Raw genomic sequence first — 18,548 nt, forward strand, 5'->3', positions numbered from 1 at the left:
AGACCCTCATGCAAAGCCCTAGTTGAGAAGAGAGTGTCTCTAAGCATGTACAGAGCATTCCCTCCGCTGAGAAACCACAGCCAGCCCTCATAGATCAGCTGAAGAGTTTTCTAAATGTCGTTGACTTCAGACACCCCGAAAGGGGGCAAACCTCTGATCTGGAAACCCTTTTCCCTAACGCTATTTTTAGATGCTCTTATTTGAATTCTAGATACTTTCATATACTGTCTGTTATGTTACTTTTGCTATTGTGGATCTTATTGTGGTTAGATGCCATTGCATGTTTGATGGAACGGTGGGGCGCTAATGCAATAAATAAATAAACCCTAGATGAGTGAAGATGGCTGTTAGGTATTAAATCAAGGGAAGGGGGAAAACACTTTGCACAAGACCAGAGGCACAATCATCTCCGCTTGCTCCAACAGTACAAGCAGTACGACAATGGAATTAGTTCCCTAGGGAGGTTGTGGGCTCTCCCACACTAGAGGCCTTCAAGAGGCAGCTGGACAACCCTCTGTCAGGGATGCTTTAGGGTGGATTCCTGCATTGAGTAGGGGGTTGGACTCGATGGCCTTGTAGGCCCCTTCCAACTCTGCTGTTCTATGATTCTATGAAATGCTTGGAGAGGACCCCCTTCAGAGAGTCTTTCTGCCTGTTAAACCGACCGTACCACTGAGGGCACCAATGACGCCCCTCTAAAGCCTTGATATAACCAACTTAGAAGACACTTTTGAGATTGGGTACCTTGCTACAAAATGGATGGAAATACTTTGAAACCAGAAAAATATGGTTTTAAGGGAATCATTAGATCCATAAACTTAATATGTATTGTAGAATTGTATGCAATGGCCTTCTTACAAAAGTTTAAAAGAAAATAAACCAAAACACTGCCCTTGGTTCTACAGGAAATAAACCTATCAATGAATGTTTTATAAAGTCTATTTTGATAATTCCAGTGTAGTATTTTGTTACTGTACTGCAAGTACGCATTATTGAATAGCCTATATATAATAACAATAGGAACAAATACCCCATGCCAGTGAGTATGTCTGTGTTCTTCTATTGTAGCCCCCTTAAAAAAGAGAGGTGAGTTCAAAATGTCCAGCCGGAATCTGGCTTCCTTTAACTTGAGCCCGTTATTCTGGACACGGAATAACGGGCTCAAGTTAAAGGAAGCCAGATTCCGGCTGGACATCAGGAAAAACTTCCTAACTGTTAGAGCAGTGCGACGGTGGAATCAGTTACCTAGGGAGGTTGTGGGCTCTCCCACACTAGAGGCCTTCAAGAGGCAGCTGGACAGCCATCTGTCAGGGATGCTTTAGGGTGGATTCCTGCATTGAGCAGGGGGTTGGACTCGATGGCCTTGTAGGCCTCTTCCAACTCTGCTATTCTATGATTCTATGATTCTATGAAAATGTTGACATAGGCAATTCTTTAAATATTGAGCTACTTTTCTCCGGGACTTTTTGGATACTGCCTGCTTGTTTCAGCGGGAATTCGTTCATCTCTTTTGTTTCCAGTGTGCTAATGAAGCATTGGGAACTGTGTACCCCCAGTGCCCTTAGAAAGCAACTGTCTGACCAGGCTGGTGCAATAAGGACACTTGCAGCCAGATATCAGTTTGCTCAGAGGCTTATTGAGGGCAGCTGGCCAGGTGGAGCGGCAGACTTGCAGTTGTTCACTGGCCCTGTGCCTGCAGCCTAACACCATTAAAGTATCTTTGGTCACTTACCATGGCTGGTGGAGGAAGGGGGGGGAGTAGAGATACTAGAAATACATAACCTGCAGTTTCTCTCTCTCTCTCTCTCTCTCTCTCTCTCTCTCTCTCTCTCTCTCTCTCTCTCCAATGGAATCAGTTCCCTAGGGAGGTTGTGGGCTCTCCCACACTAGAGGCCTTCAAGAGGCAGCTGGACAACCCTCTGTCAGGGATGCTTTAGGGTGGATTCCTGCATTGAGCAGGGGGTTGGACTCGATGGCCTTGTAGGCCCCTTCCAACTCTGCTATTCTATGATTCTATTCTATGATTCTTTGGACAAGAGTATCTGGGCACCAGTAGCTCTCTCTCTCTGAAAAGGGAAAACATAGCGTCTCAGTAGCAGTACCGTTTAAACGCCCACACCCATTCTTAGCTCGTCCTGGTGCATTTAACTTGCACTGTCCCGTTGCACCAACTCAGATGTCTGGGGTGGGTGGGTGTGTTTTGATAAAAGCGCACACATGCTCACACGCAGACGGCCCTGGGAAACGCAGGCCCTAAAGGTGTCAGGAGCCCTGCTCCTTTGGGCCTGTCTCACCCGCCTCCTTTCTGCTACCTTTGCAGGAGAACAGCAACACCTTTTAACTCTCACTTCCTGTTGTCTTGGCAGCGGGCACGGTGCAGGTCACTCCTCAGAGAGCTGAGGGCAGGCCAAGAACAATGGGAGATCAGTGCGGGATTGTGGGAGAGAGGCACACTGGAGCCGTTCTGTCTGGGCTCCCCCATTCTAACCTCTCCAGGCTTTGTTCAGCTATCAATGCTTCCTGCTGACGCCAACAATAGCCACACACAGCTGGGCCCTGTTTCATCTGGCTTGCAGGCCACACAGCCGAGGGAGGGAGGGAGGGAGCGCGGAAAGGAGAAGCGGGCAGGCGCATAAGCGAGGCTTACGCTCACTGGGGCACCACGTGATGGGCGAGTTTGCAGCACTGGCTGAAGCAAAGGCAGCACCAGCTGCGACGGGTGAGACCACTGAGTTTGCCCATGCTTCCAAGGCGGGCCTTGGTCCATTTGTGGACTGAGAGAGCCCTCCTAAGTCTTTTGCAAGTGAGCCAAGCCACATTCAGCGGTGCTTTGAAAGTTTATGTGCAACCCCGGCATCTGTTTCTTTCAGCTGCAAGCCATGGGCCAGTGAACCGCGGCATAACGGTGGCTGTGTCACAGTAGGGAAGGGAGGACCTGGATCAAATCAGCATTTGGCCTGACACTTACTGGGTGCGCTTCAGTCTGGCCTACCCCACAAGGCTGTTATGAAGAAAATTCAGGAGGGAGGAGGCCATATGAGCAAATCACCTGGAACTCCGTGGGCAAAGGATGCTAGCGAAAGAAAATGTCCAATGTTGTCTTTGGTGGGAGGTGTTCTTCTGTCGGTCTCAAGTCCCTGGAACCTTATTTATTTATTTATTTATTTATTTATTACATTTTTATACCGCCCAATAGCCGAAGCTCTCTGGGCGGTTCACAAAAATTAAAACCATCATAAAACAACCAACAAGTTAAAAATACAAATACAAAATACAATATAAAAAGCACAACCAGGATAAAACCATGCAGCAGAAATTGATATAAGGTTAAAATACAGAGTTAAAACAGTATAATTTAAATTTAAGTTAAAATTAAGTGTTAAAATATTGAGTGAATAAAAAGGTCTTCAGCTGGCGACGAAAGGAGTACAGTGTAGGCGCCAGGCGGACCTCTCTGGGGAGCTCGTTCCACAACCGGGGTGCCACAGCGGAGAAAGCCTTCATTCCCTCTGACCCTATGTAGCGCTTTCTCAGGTGAATTACTGTCTGGCTCCCACTGGTTTGCAAACAACAGTCCGACTGCTACAATGGAATTCACCTATCTAACAGGCCGGCCTGGCCAAGAACACAAATCGCTTTGCTAAAACAGGGAGGATGGAGCTCTACTGTGTGGAACACATTGGGGCTGTCTTAACGTTGTCTTTGCCCTGTGGGGTGAGGTGGGCTCCAAATCTGCACTGCGTCGGTTAAATGACGCAGCCGGCAATGCAGAGCCACCCCGGGGCAAAGAGCCAAAGACCCGCAGCGGAAAAGTCAGGGACTTAACCCTGACTTTTCCTGGCCCCCTCTGTCCTCACTTGAGCGCTGCGCCGAGGGGGAGGAGTTCTCAGGTGGAAGGTGACCTCTCATTGGTTGCCGGAAGTTGTGGGAGGGGGCAGGTCTGGCGAGGCTAATGGCCACCAGAAAACCCGCGTTGCTTCCCTTCATGTCAATAACTTTCCGCCACCCTGCAGCAGCGATACTGTGGGGTTTGGCAGCAAGCTAGTCTAGAATACGGGTTGCATGCGGATTGAGTCATATTTATAGCAGACCCATTGAAATCAATTGGTCAAGTTGGTCACGGCTAACTTAAACCCTATTGCTTTCAATAGGCCTACTCTTGTGGTTTATTCGTTCAGTCGCTTCCGACTCTTCGTGACCTACTCTAAGTATGTCTAAATTTAGATACAACCAAGAGGGTGTTTAATTTTTTGCTAACAATTCCCTACTGAAATCTCCTGCTGAAACCGGCAATGGCATTTCTGAGCAAAACAGAGGCTTTGCATCTCAACAATTATAACGCTATTAGCATGTAAATATTACCAAGACAGACAATTGCTGTTTTAGTACAATATAAATTGAGCCCATTCGTTTGCCAATGAGTTAGCCAAGCGGAGTCCGATAGATGTGAATCCCTAAGCTCCTTCACTTCAATGTTGTTCACTACTTTATTGCTCTGTTTCTTGAAGGTGGGCAAAACCAGCAGATTCCCAAATGTGGTATATACACCATACTAGCACCTTAAAAGTAAAGTCAATGTAAGTGATTTGGTAGGGAGTAAATCATTATCTCTGCCATTGATGGTTTTTTTAAAAAAACAGGTCCTCAATATTATTTGATATCCCTCCTTGTGGCAAAAGTTAAGTCTAACCGTGTGGTTTTATCCTGGTTGTGCTTTTTATATTGTATTTTGCATTTGTGTTTTTAGACTGTCGGTTGTTTTATTATGCTTTTCATGGTTTTAATTTTTGTGAACCGCCCAGAGAGCTTCGTCTATTGGGTGGTATAAAAATGTAATAAATAAATAAATAAATTAGCTCTGTACCGTTTTCCGCCCGTGATTCCTGTGACGGGCAGAATTCCAGGAATCCAGATCTGGCAGGAAAGGTTTCATGAAGACCTGATCATCACAGTCTCCTCGAATGTGTAGACAGTGATTCAGAACACTTAGTGGAGAAGGAAAAGCACTCTGCCCATGCCCAGAGGCTCCCTCGTCTTGATTGTACAACTTAACCAGGATTGTGGACCTGAGACCCCTGCTCCAAAAACAATAGAAAATGTTCAGAAAGCAACACGGCTACATACATAGACAGGCGCAGCAAAAGTCGTGACAGAACCCTGTATCTGGTTCACCCGAAAAAGAAAAGGGAAAAAAGACTGAGTTCAAGATAGGAGCAGGAATGTTGTTTTGTGTAATGTGCCTTTAAGACGGTTGCTGGGGTTGTTTTTTTAATTATGTAGTTGCCCAATGTCTATATGGTTGGTTGAATTACTGCTGTATTGAATGAAATTCGCATTTGTTGTATCTTGTATAAAACACTGACAGTGTAATTCTATGCATGTTTACTTAGACGCAAGGCCCGCTGGGTTGAGCGGGGCTGATTCACGTGAGGTCCTGGTTCCTCTCTATTCAGCCCTGGTTAGGCCTCATCTAGAGTATCGTGTCCAGTTCTGGGCTCCACAATTCAAGAAGGACGCAGACAAGCTGGAGCGTGTTCAGAGGAGGGCAACCAGGATGATCAGGGGTCTGGAAACAAAGCCCTATGAAGAGAGACTGAAAGAACTGGGCATGTTTAGCCTGGAGAAGAGAAGATGGAGGGGAGACATGATAGCACTCTTCAAATACTTGAAAGGTTGTCACACAGAGGAGGGCCAGGATCTCTTCTCGATCCTCCCAGAGTGAAGGACACGGAATTATGGGCTCAAGTTAAAGGAAGCCAGATTCCAGCTGGATATCAGGAAAAACTTCCTGACTGTTAGAGCAGTACGACAATGGAACCAGTTACCTAGGGAGGTTGTGGGCTCTCCCACACTATAGGCCTTCAAGAGGCAGCTGGACAACCCTCTGTCAGGGATGCTTTAGGGTGGATTCCTGCATTGAGCAGGGGGTTGGACTCGATGGCCTTGTAGGCCCCTTCCAACTCTGCTATTCTATGATTCTATGATTCCCAGGGAAGCGTGCCACCTATGTCATTTTTGCATTTCTTATAGCTGCCCCTACGGCATCTTCAACCCCCTTTTGAGGCACTTTTGAGGACTGCTCTCTTTTTGTTTCCTGGATTGATGACTCTCCCTCTGTTTTGTCAGTGTAAAGTTAGCCTACCCAATTCCTCAGCAAGACATGCCAATCAATCCATCTTCCACCTTGAGCACCAACGAAAGCTGAATGCCACCAGCATACAGCAGCCCACAAATCTCTCAGCCTAACCTACCTCGCAGGGCTGTTGAGAGGATATGTGGAAAAACCCGTGACGTTTGCGGGCATAAACATGTAAGGTATGATCCCAACGGACTCCTCTTCTGAGACCGACTGGAGGCAGGCGGCTGGGTTTCCTTTTCCATCTCCAGCTCTTGATGCGGTGAGCAGAGGTCCAATTGGACCCTGCCCACTGCCCAGCATGTATTCGTAAGGTTTTGAATCTTTGGAGAGCCAGTGTAGCACATAGATTAGATTAGAGCACCCAATTTAGGCTAGACTGAGCAAATTCCTGTTTGCCCACCATGGGCCAGTTGCCATTTCTCGGCCTAAACCTACCTTGCAGGGTTGTTGTGAGATCAAAGTATGCATGTACGCAGCTTTGAGGTCCTTGGCAGAACCCTGGGGTAAAAATGTAAGATGTGAGACCTGCAACAAAAGGTTGCAGCACACCTTCCTTCCTAACAGGGTTCCAGCAGGTCATCCTTTCCAAGTGCTTCTACCTCCACCCCACCCCACTTTTTTGTGGTTTTCATTTTCAAGGGACACTGAATATTCCATGACTACCGAGCCTGCTTAGTCCTGACAAGAATACTGGGTTGTGGTTGTTGTTACTATTATTATTTTCCAAATCTGCAAGCCTTGGGGTTCTGATCCTTCCCTCTTATTTCTCAGTGACATAAGAACGTAAGAAGTGCCCTGATGCTGGATCAGACCAAGGGTCCATCTAGTCCAGCACTCTGTTCCCACAGTGGCCAACCAGCCATCGGCCAGGGACCAACAAGCAGGACCTGGTGCAACAGCACCCTCCCACCCATGTTCCCCAGCAACTGGTGCACACAGGCTCATTGCCTCCGATACTGGAGACAGCACACAACTATCAGGGCTAGTAGCCATTGATAGCCTTCTCCTCCAGGAATTGATCCAACACCCTTTTAAAGCCATGCAAATGGATGGCCATCACTACATCTTAGAATCATAGAATCATAGAATAGCAGAGTTGGAAGGGGCCTACAAGGCCATTGAGTCCAACCCCCTGCTCAGTGCAGGAATCCACTCTAAAGCATCCCTGACAGAGGGTTGTCCAGCTGCCTCTTGAAGGCCTCTTGTGTGGGAGAGCCCACCACCTCCCAAGGTAACTGATTCCATTGTCGTACTGCTCTAACTGTCAGGAAGTTTTTCCTGATGTCCAGCTGGAATCTGGCTTCCTTTAACTTGAGCCCCTTATTCCGTGTCCTGCACTCTGGGAGGATCGAGAAGAGATCCTGGCCCTCCTCTGTGTGACAACCTTTTAAGTATTTGAAGAGTGCTCTCATGTCTCCCCTCCATCTTCTCTTCTCCAGGCTAAAGAAGTCCTTGCTTTTATTTGTCCTGGATCTCCCACCAATCCGCTTCATGGCATGACCCCATTGGGTCCTTGTGTTATGGGAGAAGGAGAAAAATGTCTCCCTGTCCACATTCTCCACACCATGCATGATTTTGTGCCTTTCTATCATGTCTCCCCTTAGCCTCCTTCCCCCCCCCCCAAGCTAAACAATCCCAGTTGATGCAACCTTCCCTCGTAGGGGAGATGCCCCAGCCCCTGGATCATTCGAGTTGCCCTTTTCTGCACTTCACCATCGGCACTCACCACCTGTGTGCAGAATTAGATGGAATGAGGGGGGGGGGGGTAGGAGGAGGGAGAGAGCCCCACAGTGAAGCCTAGGGAGACCCAAGGGGCAGCCTTATCAAGATGGATGAGGTGACAAGATGGAAGCCTCCTGTGGATCCGCAGGGCGGTGTGGGCACCCCCCCCCTCCAGCAATTGTTCGGCTTCCTCCCGACGTGCCGAGCCAGCGGGGGGGGGGGGGGAGGGGGAGGGCCTGCCCTAAACGCCGAGGCATCGGCGCGGTGGAGGGGGGGGGGGGGAGAAAGGCCAAGCAGTTGCACACACCCCTCCCCGTCCCGTCCAATAATCCCACACCGACCCCGCTCTATGGGGCCGGAACAGCTGGCGTCTTGTTTTGGAATCCCAGCATCCGATTGTGTCGGGTGATTAGGGGGTGGAGTGGCGGGGGGTGGGGGTGGGGGGGTGGAGAAAAGATTGCTAGAAGCCGGGTGGGGTGGGGTGGGGGGTCACAAAGGACTCTCTCGCAGGTGCCAGGGAGGGGGCGTAACCCCCTCCTTCGGGGGGAGAGGAGGGAGGGGGGATCCGAGGTGATAAAAGAGCCGGCCTGGGTTCTCAGGGGCCTTGGATCGGCTTGCAGGTGAATGGGGGAGGCGCGCGCTTCCCTCCCTCCCTCTCTCCCTCCTCTTCTCTCCCCCCCCCCCCGCCGGCGCTTGCGGTCTCCATGGGCACCGGCCGCGAGGCGCCAGGCTGACAGCGCTCAGGGTTTTATGAATGGGTGACATCACGGGCCTTGGCGTCTCGCGGTCTGAGCAGCTTGTTAAGACACAGAAACAGCCCGAGGAGGAGGAGGAGGAGGGAGGGAGGGGGGAGGGAGGGGTGGGCGGCTCGCTTGCTACTGCTGCTGCTGTGGGAACAGCTATAAATGGCAAAACGCCAGGGCGATGGCGGGGAAGGCAAGAGGGAGAAAGTTTAGCGCCCCCGGAAGAGCAGCAGCAAGGGAAAATGGGGTTGGGGTGCGGGAGTGAAAGTGCCAGCAGCCAGGGTCTTTGGGGGGGGGGAAGAAAAAAAGGGGGGGGATTAAAAACAAAACCCAGTGCAATAACTGAGGCCATAGCTGGACCTAAGGGTGATCCCTGGATCGTCCAGGGGTCAACCCTGTTCATCTAGGTGACACACAGGGGATCCAGTGCTCAGGCAGGGGTGAACCCTGGATGATCCCAGGATAAACCTTCGGCCTAGCTGTGGCCACAGGGGATCCAGTGCTCAGGCAGGGGCGAACCCTGGATGATCCCAGGATAAACCTTCGGTCTAGCTGTGGCCACAGGGGATCCAGTGTTCAGGCAGGGGCGAACCCCGGAGGATCCCAGGATAAACCTTCGGCCTAGCTGTGGCCACAGGGGATCCAGTGCTCAGGCAGGGGCGAACCCCGGAGGATCCCAGGATAAACCTTCGGCCTAGCTGTGGCCACAGGGGATCCAGTGCTCAGGCAGGGGTGAACCCCGGAGGATCCCAGGATAAACCTTCGGCCTAGCTGTGGCCACAGGGGATCCAGTGCTCAGGCAGGGGCGAACCCCGGATGATCCCAGGATAAACCTTCGCTCTAGCTGTGGCCACAGGGGATCCAGTGCTCAGGCAGGGGCGAACCCCGGAGGATCCCAGGATAAACCTTCGGCCTAGCTGTGGCCACAGGGGATCCAGTGCTCAGGCAGGGGCGAACCCTGGATGATCCCAGGATAAACCTTCGGCCTAGCTGTGGCCACAGGGGATCCAGTGCTCAGGCAGGGGCGAACCCCGGAGGATCCCAGGATAAACCTTCGGTCTAGCTGTGGCCACAGGGGATCCAGTGCTCAGGCAGGGGCGAACCCCGGAGGATCCCAGGATAAACCTTCGGCCTAGCTGTGGCCACAGGGGATCCAGTGCTCAGGCAGGGGCGAACCCCGGATGATCCCAGGATAAACCTTTGGCCTAGCTGTGGCCACAGGGGATCCAGTGCTCAGGCAGGGGCGAACCCCGGATGATCCCAGGATAAACCTTCGCTCTAGCTGTGGCCACAAGGGATCCAGTGCTCAGGCAGGGGTGAACCCCGGAGGATCCCAGGATAAACCTTCGCTCTAGCTGTGGCCACAAGGGATCCAGTGCTCAGGCAGGGGTGAACCCCGGAGGATCCCAGGATAAACCTTCGCTCTAGCTGTGGCCACAGGGGATCCAGTGCTCAGGCAGGGGCGAACCCCGGAGGATCCCAGGATAAACCTTCGGCCTAGCTGTGGCCACAGGGGATCCAGTGCTCAGGCAGGGGCGAACCCCGGATGATCCCAGGATAAACCTTCGGCCTAGCTGTGGCCACAGGGGATCCAGTGCTCAGGCAGGGGCAAACCCCGGAGGATCCCAGGATAAACCTTAGGTCTAGCTGTGGCCACAGGGGATCCAGTGCTCAGGCAGGGGCGAACCCCGGATGATCCCAGGATAAACCTTCGGCCTAGCTGTGGCCACAGGGGATCCAGTGCTCAGGCAGGGGCGAACCCCGGAGGATCCCAGGATAAACCTTCGGTCTAGCTGTAGCCACAGGGGATCCAGTGTTCAGGCAGGGGCGAACCCCGGATGATCCCAGGATAAACCTTCGGCCTAGCTGTGGCCACAGGGGATCCAGTGCTCAGGCAGGGGCGAACCCCGGAGGATCCCAGGATAAACCTTCGGCCTAGCTGTGGCCACAGGGGATCCAGTGCTCAGGCAGGGGCGAACCCCGGATGATCCCAGGATAAACCTTCGGCCTAGCTGTGGCCACAGGGGATCCAGTGCTCAGGCAGGGGCGAACCCTGGATGATCCCAGGTTAAGCCTTTGGTCCAGCTGTGGCCTGAGTAAATGCCCAGATGGGAAAGAGCTTTGCAGCACCGGGGTTGCTGTCTTCATGAAAGCATGCATGCGGAGCGGACGCAAGCACATACATTGGGGTGGGGGGTGGAGGGCGAGTTTGCTTGTGTTTTGGAAGGAGAAGAAAGAATCTGTCAGGCCCCAAGTTGCTTCGAAGTGGGGCAGACCTGATTCTAGGCAGAGTTAGGCGTCCCTAAACCCCCTGAGGTCAGACTCATCTGATCTCATTTTTTGATCTGGTAACCTCACTTGTGGACTGTGGGAATGCTGTGGACGTCATATATCTTGACTTCAGCAAAGCTTTCGACAAAGTGCCCCATGATATTCTGATGAGCAATCTAGCTAAAAGTGGGCTAGATGGAACAACTATTAGGTGGATCCACAGTTGGCTACAGAATCGGACTCAAAGAGTACTTATCAATGGAACCTTCTCAAACTGGGGAGAGGCAACGAGTGGGGTACCGCAGGGCTCAGTCCTGGGCCCAGGGCTCTTCAACATTTTTATTCATGATTTGGATGACGAAGTGCAGGGAACGCTGATCAAATTTGCAGATGACACAAAATTGGGTGGGATAGCTAATACCCTGGAAGACAGAAACAAACTCCAAAGTGATCTTGATAGGCTGGAGTGCTGGGCTGAAAACAACAGAATGAAATTGAATAGGGATAAATGCCAAGTTCTACATCTAGGAAATAGAAACCAAATGCGCAGTTACAAGATGAGGGATACTTGGCTCAGCAATACTACAAACAAGAAGGATCTTGGAACTGTTGTAGATCACAAACTGAATATGAGCCAACAGTGCGATATGGCTGCAAGAAAGGCAAATGCTATTTTGGGCTGCATTAATAGAAGTATACCTTCCAAATCACGTGAGGTCCTGGTTCCTCTCTATTCGGCCCTGGTTAGGAATAGCTGGAGTCTGGCTTCCTTTAACTTGAGCCTGTTATTCCGTGTCCTGCACTCTTGGAGGATCGAGAAGAGATCCTGGCCCTCCTCTGTGTGACAACCTTTTAAGTATTTGAAGAGTGCTCTCATGTCTCCCCTCAATCTTCTCTTCTCCAGGCTCAACATGCCCAGTTGTTTCAGTCAGTCTTCATAGGGCTTTGTTTCCAGACCCCTGATCATCCTGGTTGCCCTCCTCTGAACACACTCCAGCTTTTCTGCGTCCTTCTTGAATTGTGGAGCCCAGAACTGGACGCAATACTCTAGATGAGGCCTAGCCAGGGCCGAATAGAGAGGAACCAGTACCTCCCGTGATTTGGAAGCTATACTTCTATTAATGCAGCCCAAAATAGCATTTGCCTTTCTTGCAGCCATATCGCACTGTTGGCTCATATTCAAGGCAGTAAGCCTGGGTGCACCAGTTGCTGGGGAACATGGGCGGGAGGGTGCTATTGCACCATGTCCTGCTTGTTCATCACCTGGTTGGCCCCTGTGCAAACACAATGCTGGACTAGATGGACCCTTGGTCTGATCCAGCATCAAGGCACTTCTGATATTCTTATCTACAGCTCGTGCAGCAAAGCTTGAGAGTCTATTTTGTGTAATTGTCCAGTTTAAATAGTGTGGGGGGAATAATGATGATGATGATGATAGCAGATGGGCCCCCCCTTCCCCGCAACAGTTGACTGTGTGGGGTAAGGTAGCTTTAAATAAATACATAAGTAACCCTTCAGCTAAATTTGCCTCTGGGGAACCAGGTGAAACATCTGCACAAGGGAGGTGTGTGGCTGCGTCTAGCAGAGGAGTTAAATTTGCTTTTTTTTTTAAAAAAAATTATAACTACAATCACTGCGTGCGCTTGAGGGGTGGCAGGGCGGAAGAAGAGGTGCGAAAGGGGATTTAAGACCACTTTTGCTTCCGTGTATGAATGCGTGCTTGCGGGGAGCGGAGGAGGGGAGAGTGTCAAAGCCGTCGTTAAAAGCTATTCATTTTCGAGTGCTTGTCACATTCCTTTCATCCTCCTCTTTGCTCCCAGGGAAAATGCCCCCGAGCTCCCTTCCACCTGCAATTCCCTAACCCCCACCCCCATTCAAGAGGCAGCTGGACAACCTTCTTTCAGGGATGATTTAGCGTGGATTCCTGCATTGAGCAGGGGGTTGGACTCGATGGTCTTGTAGGCCCCTTCCAACTCTGCTATTCTATGATTCTATGATTCTCGATCCTCCCAGAGTGCAGGACACGGAATAACGGGCTCAAGTTAAAAGGAAGCCAGATTCCAGCTGCACAGCAGGAAAAACTTCCTGACTGTTAGAGCAGTACGACAATGGAATCAGTTCCCTAAGGAGGTTGTGGGCTCTCCCACACTAGAGTCATTCCAGAGGCAGCTGGACAACCCTCTGTCAGGGATGCTTTAGGGTGGATTCCTGCATCGAGCAGGGGGTTGGACTCGATGGCCTTGTGGGTCCCTTCCAACTCTGCTATTCTATGATTCTATGATCTCACTTAAAAAAAACAACCAAGGAGAAACCATCCCGTGTTTGACTTTCAACCATCCGCCCCCCCCCCCCCCCCCCGTTGCAAAAGCCGCACAATTCGGTTTCAATCCGGCCCACTGAAGCGGCGGGAGCCGCGCCCCCTTCCCCCGAGCGCCCCTGCCATTGGCTACCGGGCTAGGCGCTCGGCTCCGCCCCGCGCGCTCCGGCCGCTATATCAGCGGCGCGCCGGGCTCGACGGCGGGCGAGGTGCTGAGGGCCGGTTGCTGCGTGCAGGGTCGGGCTGCTGGTCGCGCTTCCTCCCAGCCGCGCCGCCGTCTCTGCCCGCCATGAAGGTGGCTGCCGCCGCCTCCGCTGCCACCGCCGCGCCCGCCGGCCCGAGCTGCGCGCTGAAGGGCGTGCGCCTGGGCGGCGCGGGCGAGCCGGGCCCGCCGCGCTGCCTGTCTGAGCAGAGCGTGTCGCTGTCCCGGGCCGGCAGCCCGCCGCCCCCGCGCGCCTTGCCGCTGTGCCCGGAGCAAGCGGCCGCCGCCGCCGCCGCCTCGCTGCTCATGGACATGAAGGGCTGCTACTCGCGCCTGGCCGGCCTGGTGCCCACGCTGCCCCGCCACCGGCGCGTCTCCAAGGTGGAGATCCTCCAGCACGTCATCGACTACATCTGGGACCTGCAGCTGGAGCTCCAGCACCCGCTGGGCGCAGGGACGCCCCCGCCGAGGGGCGCCGACGAGCCCGCCGGGCCCGGGCCCGAGGTGAGCGCCGGGGGGGGTGGCGCTTGGTGCGCGCGTCCTGGCCCCGAGCTCCGTGGCTGCGCTGCCCTGGGCCTGGAGAACCCAACCTGCCTTGCTAGGCTGCTGCTTCCCCTGGGACTTCCCCTGGGACTATCCGCCCCCCCCCCCCGTTCCTGGCAGGCCGCCTGGGGTCTCCTCTGACACCCCTCTTTTGCGAGCCGCTGAGCCTCCAAGTGGGTTTTCTTCCTTAATATTGCACTCTTAAAAGGTTTTCTGGGGGCTACCATCCCAGATTCCCCCCCTTCCCCATCCCAACGATGGTCTCTAGTCTCCCGTCTGCGTTTCCCCCATGTTGATGGGCATCCTCTCAGCTTGCCTTCCCTAACCCGGGGCCCTCCAGATATGTTGGACTGCAACACCTATCATTCCCAGGCAGCATGGCCAATGGGCAGGGATGTCACAGCCCAAAATGTCTGGCGAGCCCCAGGAGGGATAGGATGGGGAAGGCTGGTCTTGGGCATTCCTCCCTCCAGTTATTCTACCTGGACCCCCCCCCCCATCCTGTGTTCCTCTCCCTCTCTTGTGGGGGGGACATCTTTCCCTCTTGCCCGCTGTTCCATCTGCTGCCCTCTTTCCTTGTGGGGACATTTCTTTCAGGCTTCTCCTGGGACGTGGCACCACTCAGTCCTTTGTGATGGCACGCAAGCAGCCTCCCCCAGCCTGGTGACCTCCAGATACATTGGGCTACAACACCCGTCACGCTAACAATGCATGGAGGTTTTTAGTCCCCAACAATTTTGGAGGGGAAGACTACACTGAAATAAAGTATCCAAACTTGGGCGGATGGGTCTTTTGCAGGACTCTTCTCTTCTTCCTTTCTGTTCCAACGTGCTGTTTTCTTTTGCGATCCATCTCATGTTACGAATTTGTGCCTTACTGTCAAGGTAGGGTGTCCGCTGGACTCCGCTAAGTTGCAACACCCAAGGGTGCAAGGCTTGTGAGCAAGAGGGTGTCTTCCGGACTCCGCTTGCTCACAGTCCGAAGGACTTGCCTCTCTATCCCGTGGTTCCAACTTAAGACTTGATGAAATGGGCCAATAGAGGTGGAACAGAATTCTCATGATTCACAAGGTTGTTCAGAGGTATGCAAGCTTCTGAGTTTCACAGCAGTCTTTATCAGGGAGTTGGCTTTAGCCTGAAGCCTTTCTATGAAGTATGTGTAAGCTCACCTCTGAGAACAGACTTTCGGTTCCCCTTTTGGGTCCTAAACAAGAATAGTCTACTGAAGAAAGAAGTCTTAGGAGTTTGTATTCTAGAAATGGCAAGTGCTAAAAAGATATACTGATCTGTTTGTGTCCTTTGCAGGCTGGTTGTGTCAACACGGATGACCGTATCCTGTGTCGTTGAGGGTGTGCGTGGGCCTGCAGAAGTTCCTTGGAAGAAGCAAGTTTCTTATTGCCCCTCCAATGGTAGGGGGAAGGGACGTCTGGATGGTGCTGGTCTTGCAGCTCTGCGTTCCCCTCCCCCAGTTCTACTGGACTTAATCTGGACAATGGCTACAGACATTTTGCCGGAGGCAAGGGAGAGGCAGGAGCATCTGCCCTGATGCTGGAAGGGAGGGCTGTGGGTGTCTTGCCCAGAAAAGAGAAACCAGAGCTGAACTCATAAGAACACCCTCCCAGAGGTTTAATGCTTCCACGGGGCAATGCTTTTTTGTTGTTTGTTTAAAAAGCAGAATGTTAACTCTCCAAATACTTCTCAGATTCCTGAGAATAATTCTTGTATTGTATATTACAATGATACGTTTTCTGAGAATATTGTTCTACAATAGTTCGAGTTTTTGTTATTAAACAATGCATATTGCTCTATGAATAGGGGAATCTTCTGGAGTATGTGCCTCTCATTGGGTCAGAGGGATGTTGTTGTGGCTTCAGGTAACTGAACCGGGGATGCAGGGGCACACCGTGAGCATCAAGTCACGATGACTGGGGAAGCAGCCCAAGGGAATCCAGATGACAAACACACACACTGGATGAAGCAGGACTGATCCTGCACCATATGCTGAGAACAGCCTCCCTGGAACTGGGTTTGGGTGTCATTGCTGGGCTGAGGATGCAGGAGCAGTTCGCTCTTGCCCGGTTTAAACTTGCAGAGATTTCCGCCTTTAACTGTGTGGGAGTCGTGAAGATTTGCTGGTCTCATTCCAGACCTTGATGAGTTCCGTGGAAAAGTTAGTCAGCTGACGGGGATGCCCGAGATCCAGGTTAGAGCAGCCTTCCCCAGCCTGGTGCCATTTGGATGATTAATTCCCATCAGGCTCAGCCAGCAATGGCCAGGGATGATGGAAGTTGTAGTCCCATCACACCTGCCTGCAGCGCCAGGTTGGGGAAGGTGGTGAAAGAATTGGGCTAACTTGCCCTGCCCCCAACGCTTCCAGATGTGTTGGACTACACTTCCCATCATCCCTTGCAGGCCCTGCTGGGTGAGGATGATGGGAAACTGTCCATCACATCCAGAGGGGAGGCTAGGTTATCCTTTCAATACCCTTAATTATCTCTCAGGCGGTTGGGTTGCAGTTCATATTAAGACTGGTCTAAATCTTGGAACCATAGAATAGTAGAGTTGGAAGGGGGCCTAAAAGGCCATCGAGTCCAACCCCCTGTTCAATCTTCCAGCTGCAAAAGGGGAACATTCCCTTGTTAGACTTCTAGCTCATCTCCTTTGCCCTACTATTGACCTTGTTTGGCAGGGTTTTATGTTCTTCCTATCTCACAGACTGGGAAACTGAGGTTAAGGGGGAGTTGCTTGCTGAAGCATTTGGGCCCAGGTCTTGCTGGGTCTCCGCTTTTATACTGCAGGCGCCAGAGCCAGCTGCTGTTGGGTGGCTTTCACAGAAACTGGGTGGTAACCCGCTTCGCTTCGGCTTGTGATGTTGTTGGTGTGGGTGGGAAGGAAGTTCAGTGTTGCCAGTTCTTCATGTGACCAAAGAGAACCAGGCTGGCCTAGCATAGCTAAGCCATTAGTCCCAAGTGTTCAAGCCCTGGCAAGGATCATAGCTGGAGGGATGGAAAGGCTTTTCTTCTCTCCTTGGGAGGTGCCGTGATTAATTTCAGTTTTCGGGTTTAGTCCTGGCTTGTGATGGAAGGACGCTTGACACCTGAGGTGGCAGACGGTCATCCCTCAGCCAGGATTTCTGACTCCCAACCAGGATTTCTGACTCCCAACGGCATAACAAAAGCAACCATCAAAAGGCTGTGCCCTCCCCACGCACCTCCTTTCCTGAGCGAATTGTATTTCTCTGCCTCTGTGATCCCCATGGGTAAAATAAGGTTGGTGTAGACTCAACCGGCCTTGGGCCTCCATCTTCCTCAGCTGTAAAATAGGCGCATTAAATTGGCACTTTCCCCCTTTATTGTGAATATCAGCAAAACAGAACAGAAAAAAACATCGTGAAAAAGAGGAGGGGGGAACCCCATACATTGGCACTTTTGACCAAGTAAGCCCTGTAGATTTGTACTTGTATATGTGGGGCGTTGTGCTCCTTCCTTCCTCTGAGCTACTTTTGCATCAGGCTCCACCCATGACCCCAACCCCTGAGCCCCTCATTTAACATGGCTCCAGTTGGTCAACCTTGCCCTTTGAGCAAACAAAAATTCCACAAGCCTGCCCCTGCCCATATGCAGAGTGCTGCCATTTTAAGTAACCGCTTGCCACACGATGTGGTTTCATAGGGGGTTTAGCCCCAGAATGTGCGCCCTTTGGAGAAACATCCAGGGGTGAGCGTCCTCCCCAAACTGTGCCATTTCCTGTGTGTAGAAAACACACATGCCAGTTAATTATTCCTTTCCCCTGATATGCTAGTTTATTATACTAAGAGAGATCTCCATGGGGAGGCAGGGAAGGGGAAATCAGACCATAAAAACAGCGATTAACCGATTAACCATGTGCAGTGGGTACAATCCCAGAAGGAATGTACCGGCTGATCTTGCTTGTCTGAGTAAGTCAGCTGTGGTGCTGCTCGAAACAGGCATGATGTGATTTAAGTGCCAAAACCCCTCTGAAACCGCTTAGAATTTAAACCTATGCTTCAAATGCATTCGCTTAGTCCCTCTTTAATTGTTATGGCTGCCCCCAAGGCATCCTGGGAATTGTAGTTTACTGAGATTTCTCCACTTGAAGCTGCTTGTCCCCTCTGCCACCGCTACAATTTCCAAGGATTTCCCCACCACACACCCCAGGCAGAAGGAGAAGAGGTGGGCCCGGCCCAGGGTTCTTAGGGTGGATTCCTGCACTGAGCAGGGGGTTAGACTCGATGGCCTTGTAGGCCCCTTCCAACTCTGCTATTCTAGGATTCTATGATTCACAGCATGGTGGTCAAGAGGCAGCTATTCCCCAACAAGCCGTTCTTGGCTCTGTACCATCACATCTGCCCTACTGTAACTGCAGCTGTTTGGCCCATGGGGGGAGGAGGGTGAGTAAGCCATGCTGGGTACTCATGTACACAGGAAGAGAGCAAAGTCATCAGTAACTCTTTTACTAGGAGGATGGTTAGTATCCCTTCACCCCACCCACAACCATAAATCCATTGGTGTGGGTCTCCGCTTCACAGCAAGCACCCCAGGAGTTCCTGCTCCTGTTCAGAAAGTCAAGTTCCTGGTCCTTCTTGCCGTAG

The 18,548-nt window shown here is 51.9% G+C and overlaps 1 protein-coding gene across 1 annotated transcript; it reads left to right on the forward strand.

Annotated features, from left to right (window-relative positions):
* Nucleotides 1–13,481: 13,481 nt before the first annotated feature.
* ID1 (inhibitor of DNA binding 1) lies at nt 13,482–15,750 on the forward strand. The gene is made up of 2 exons (XM_063121264.1): nt 13,482–13,898; nt 15,242–15,750. The coding sequence occupies exons 1-2, from the start codon at nt 13,482–13,484 to the stop codon at nt 15,281–15,283; spliced, it is 459 nt and encodes a 152-aa protein (XP_062977334.1). The 3' UTR covers nt 15,284–15,750.
* Nucleotides 15,751–18,548: the final 2,798 nt, after the last annotated feature.

Source organism: Elgaria multicarinata, chromosome 1, assembly GCF_023053635.1.
Source record: "Elgaria multicarinata webbii isolate HBS135686 ecotype San Diego chromosome 1, rElgMul1.1.pri, whole genome shotgun sequence".
Lineage (NCBI taxonomy): Eukaryota > Metazoa > Chordata > Lepidosauria > Squamata > Anguidae > Elgaria > Elgaria multicarinata.

Bases quoted from the DNA above. Each gene is read 5' to 3' on its own strand.
- ID1 (XM_063121264.1), top strand. From the start codon at position 13,482: ATGAAGGTGGCTGCCGCCGCCTCCGCTGCCACCGCCGCGCCCGCCGGC. The intron at 13,899-15,241 runs GTGAGCGCCGGG...TGTCCTTTGCAG, and splicing joins CCGCCGGGCCCGGGCCCGAG to GCTGGTTGTGTCAACACGGA.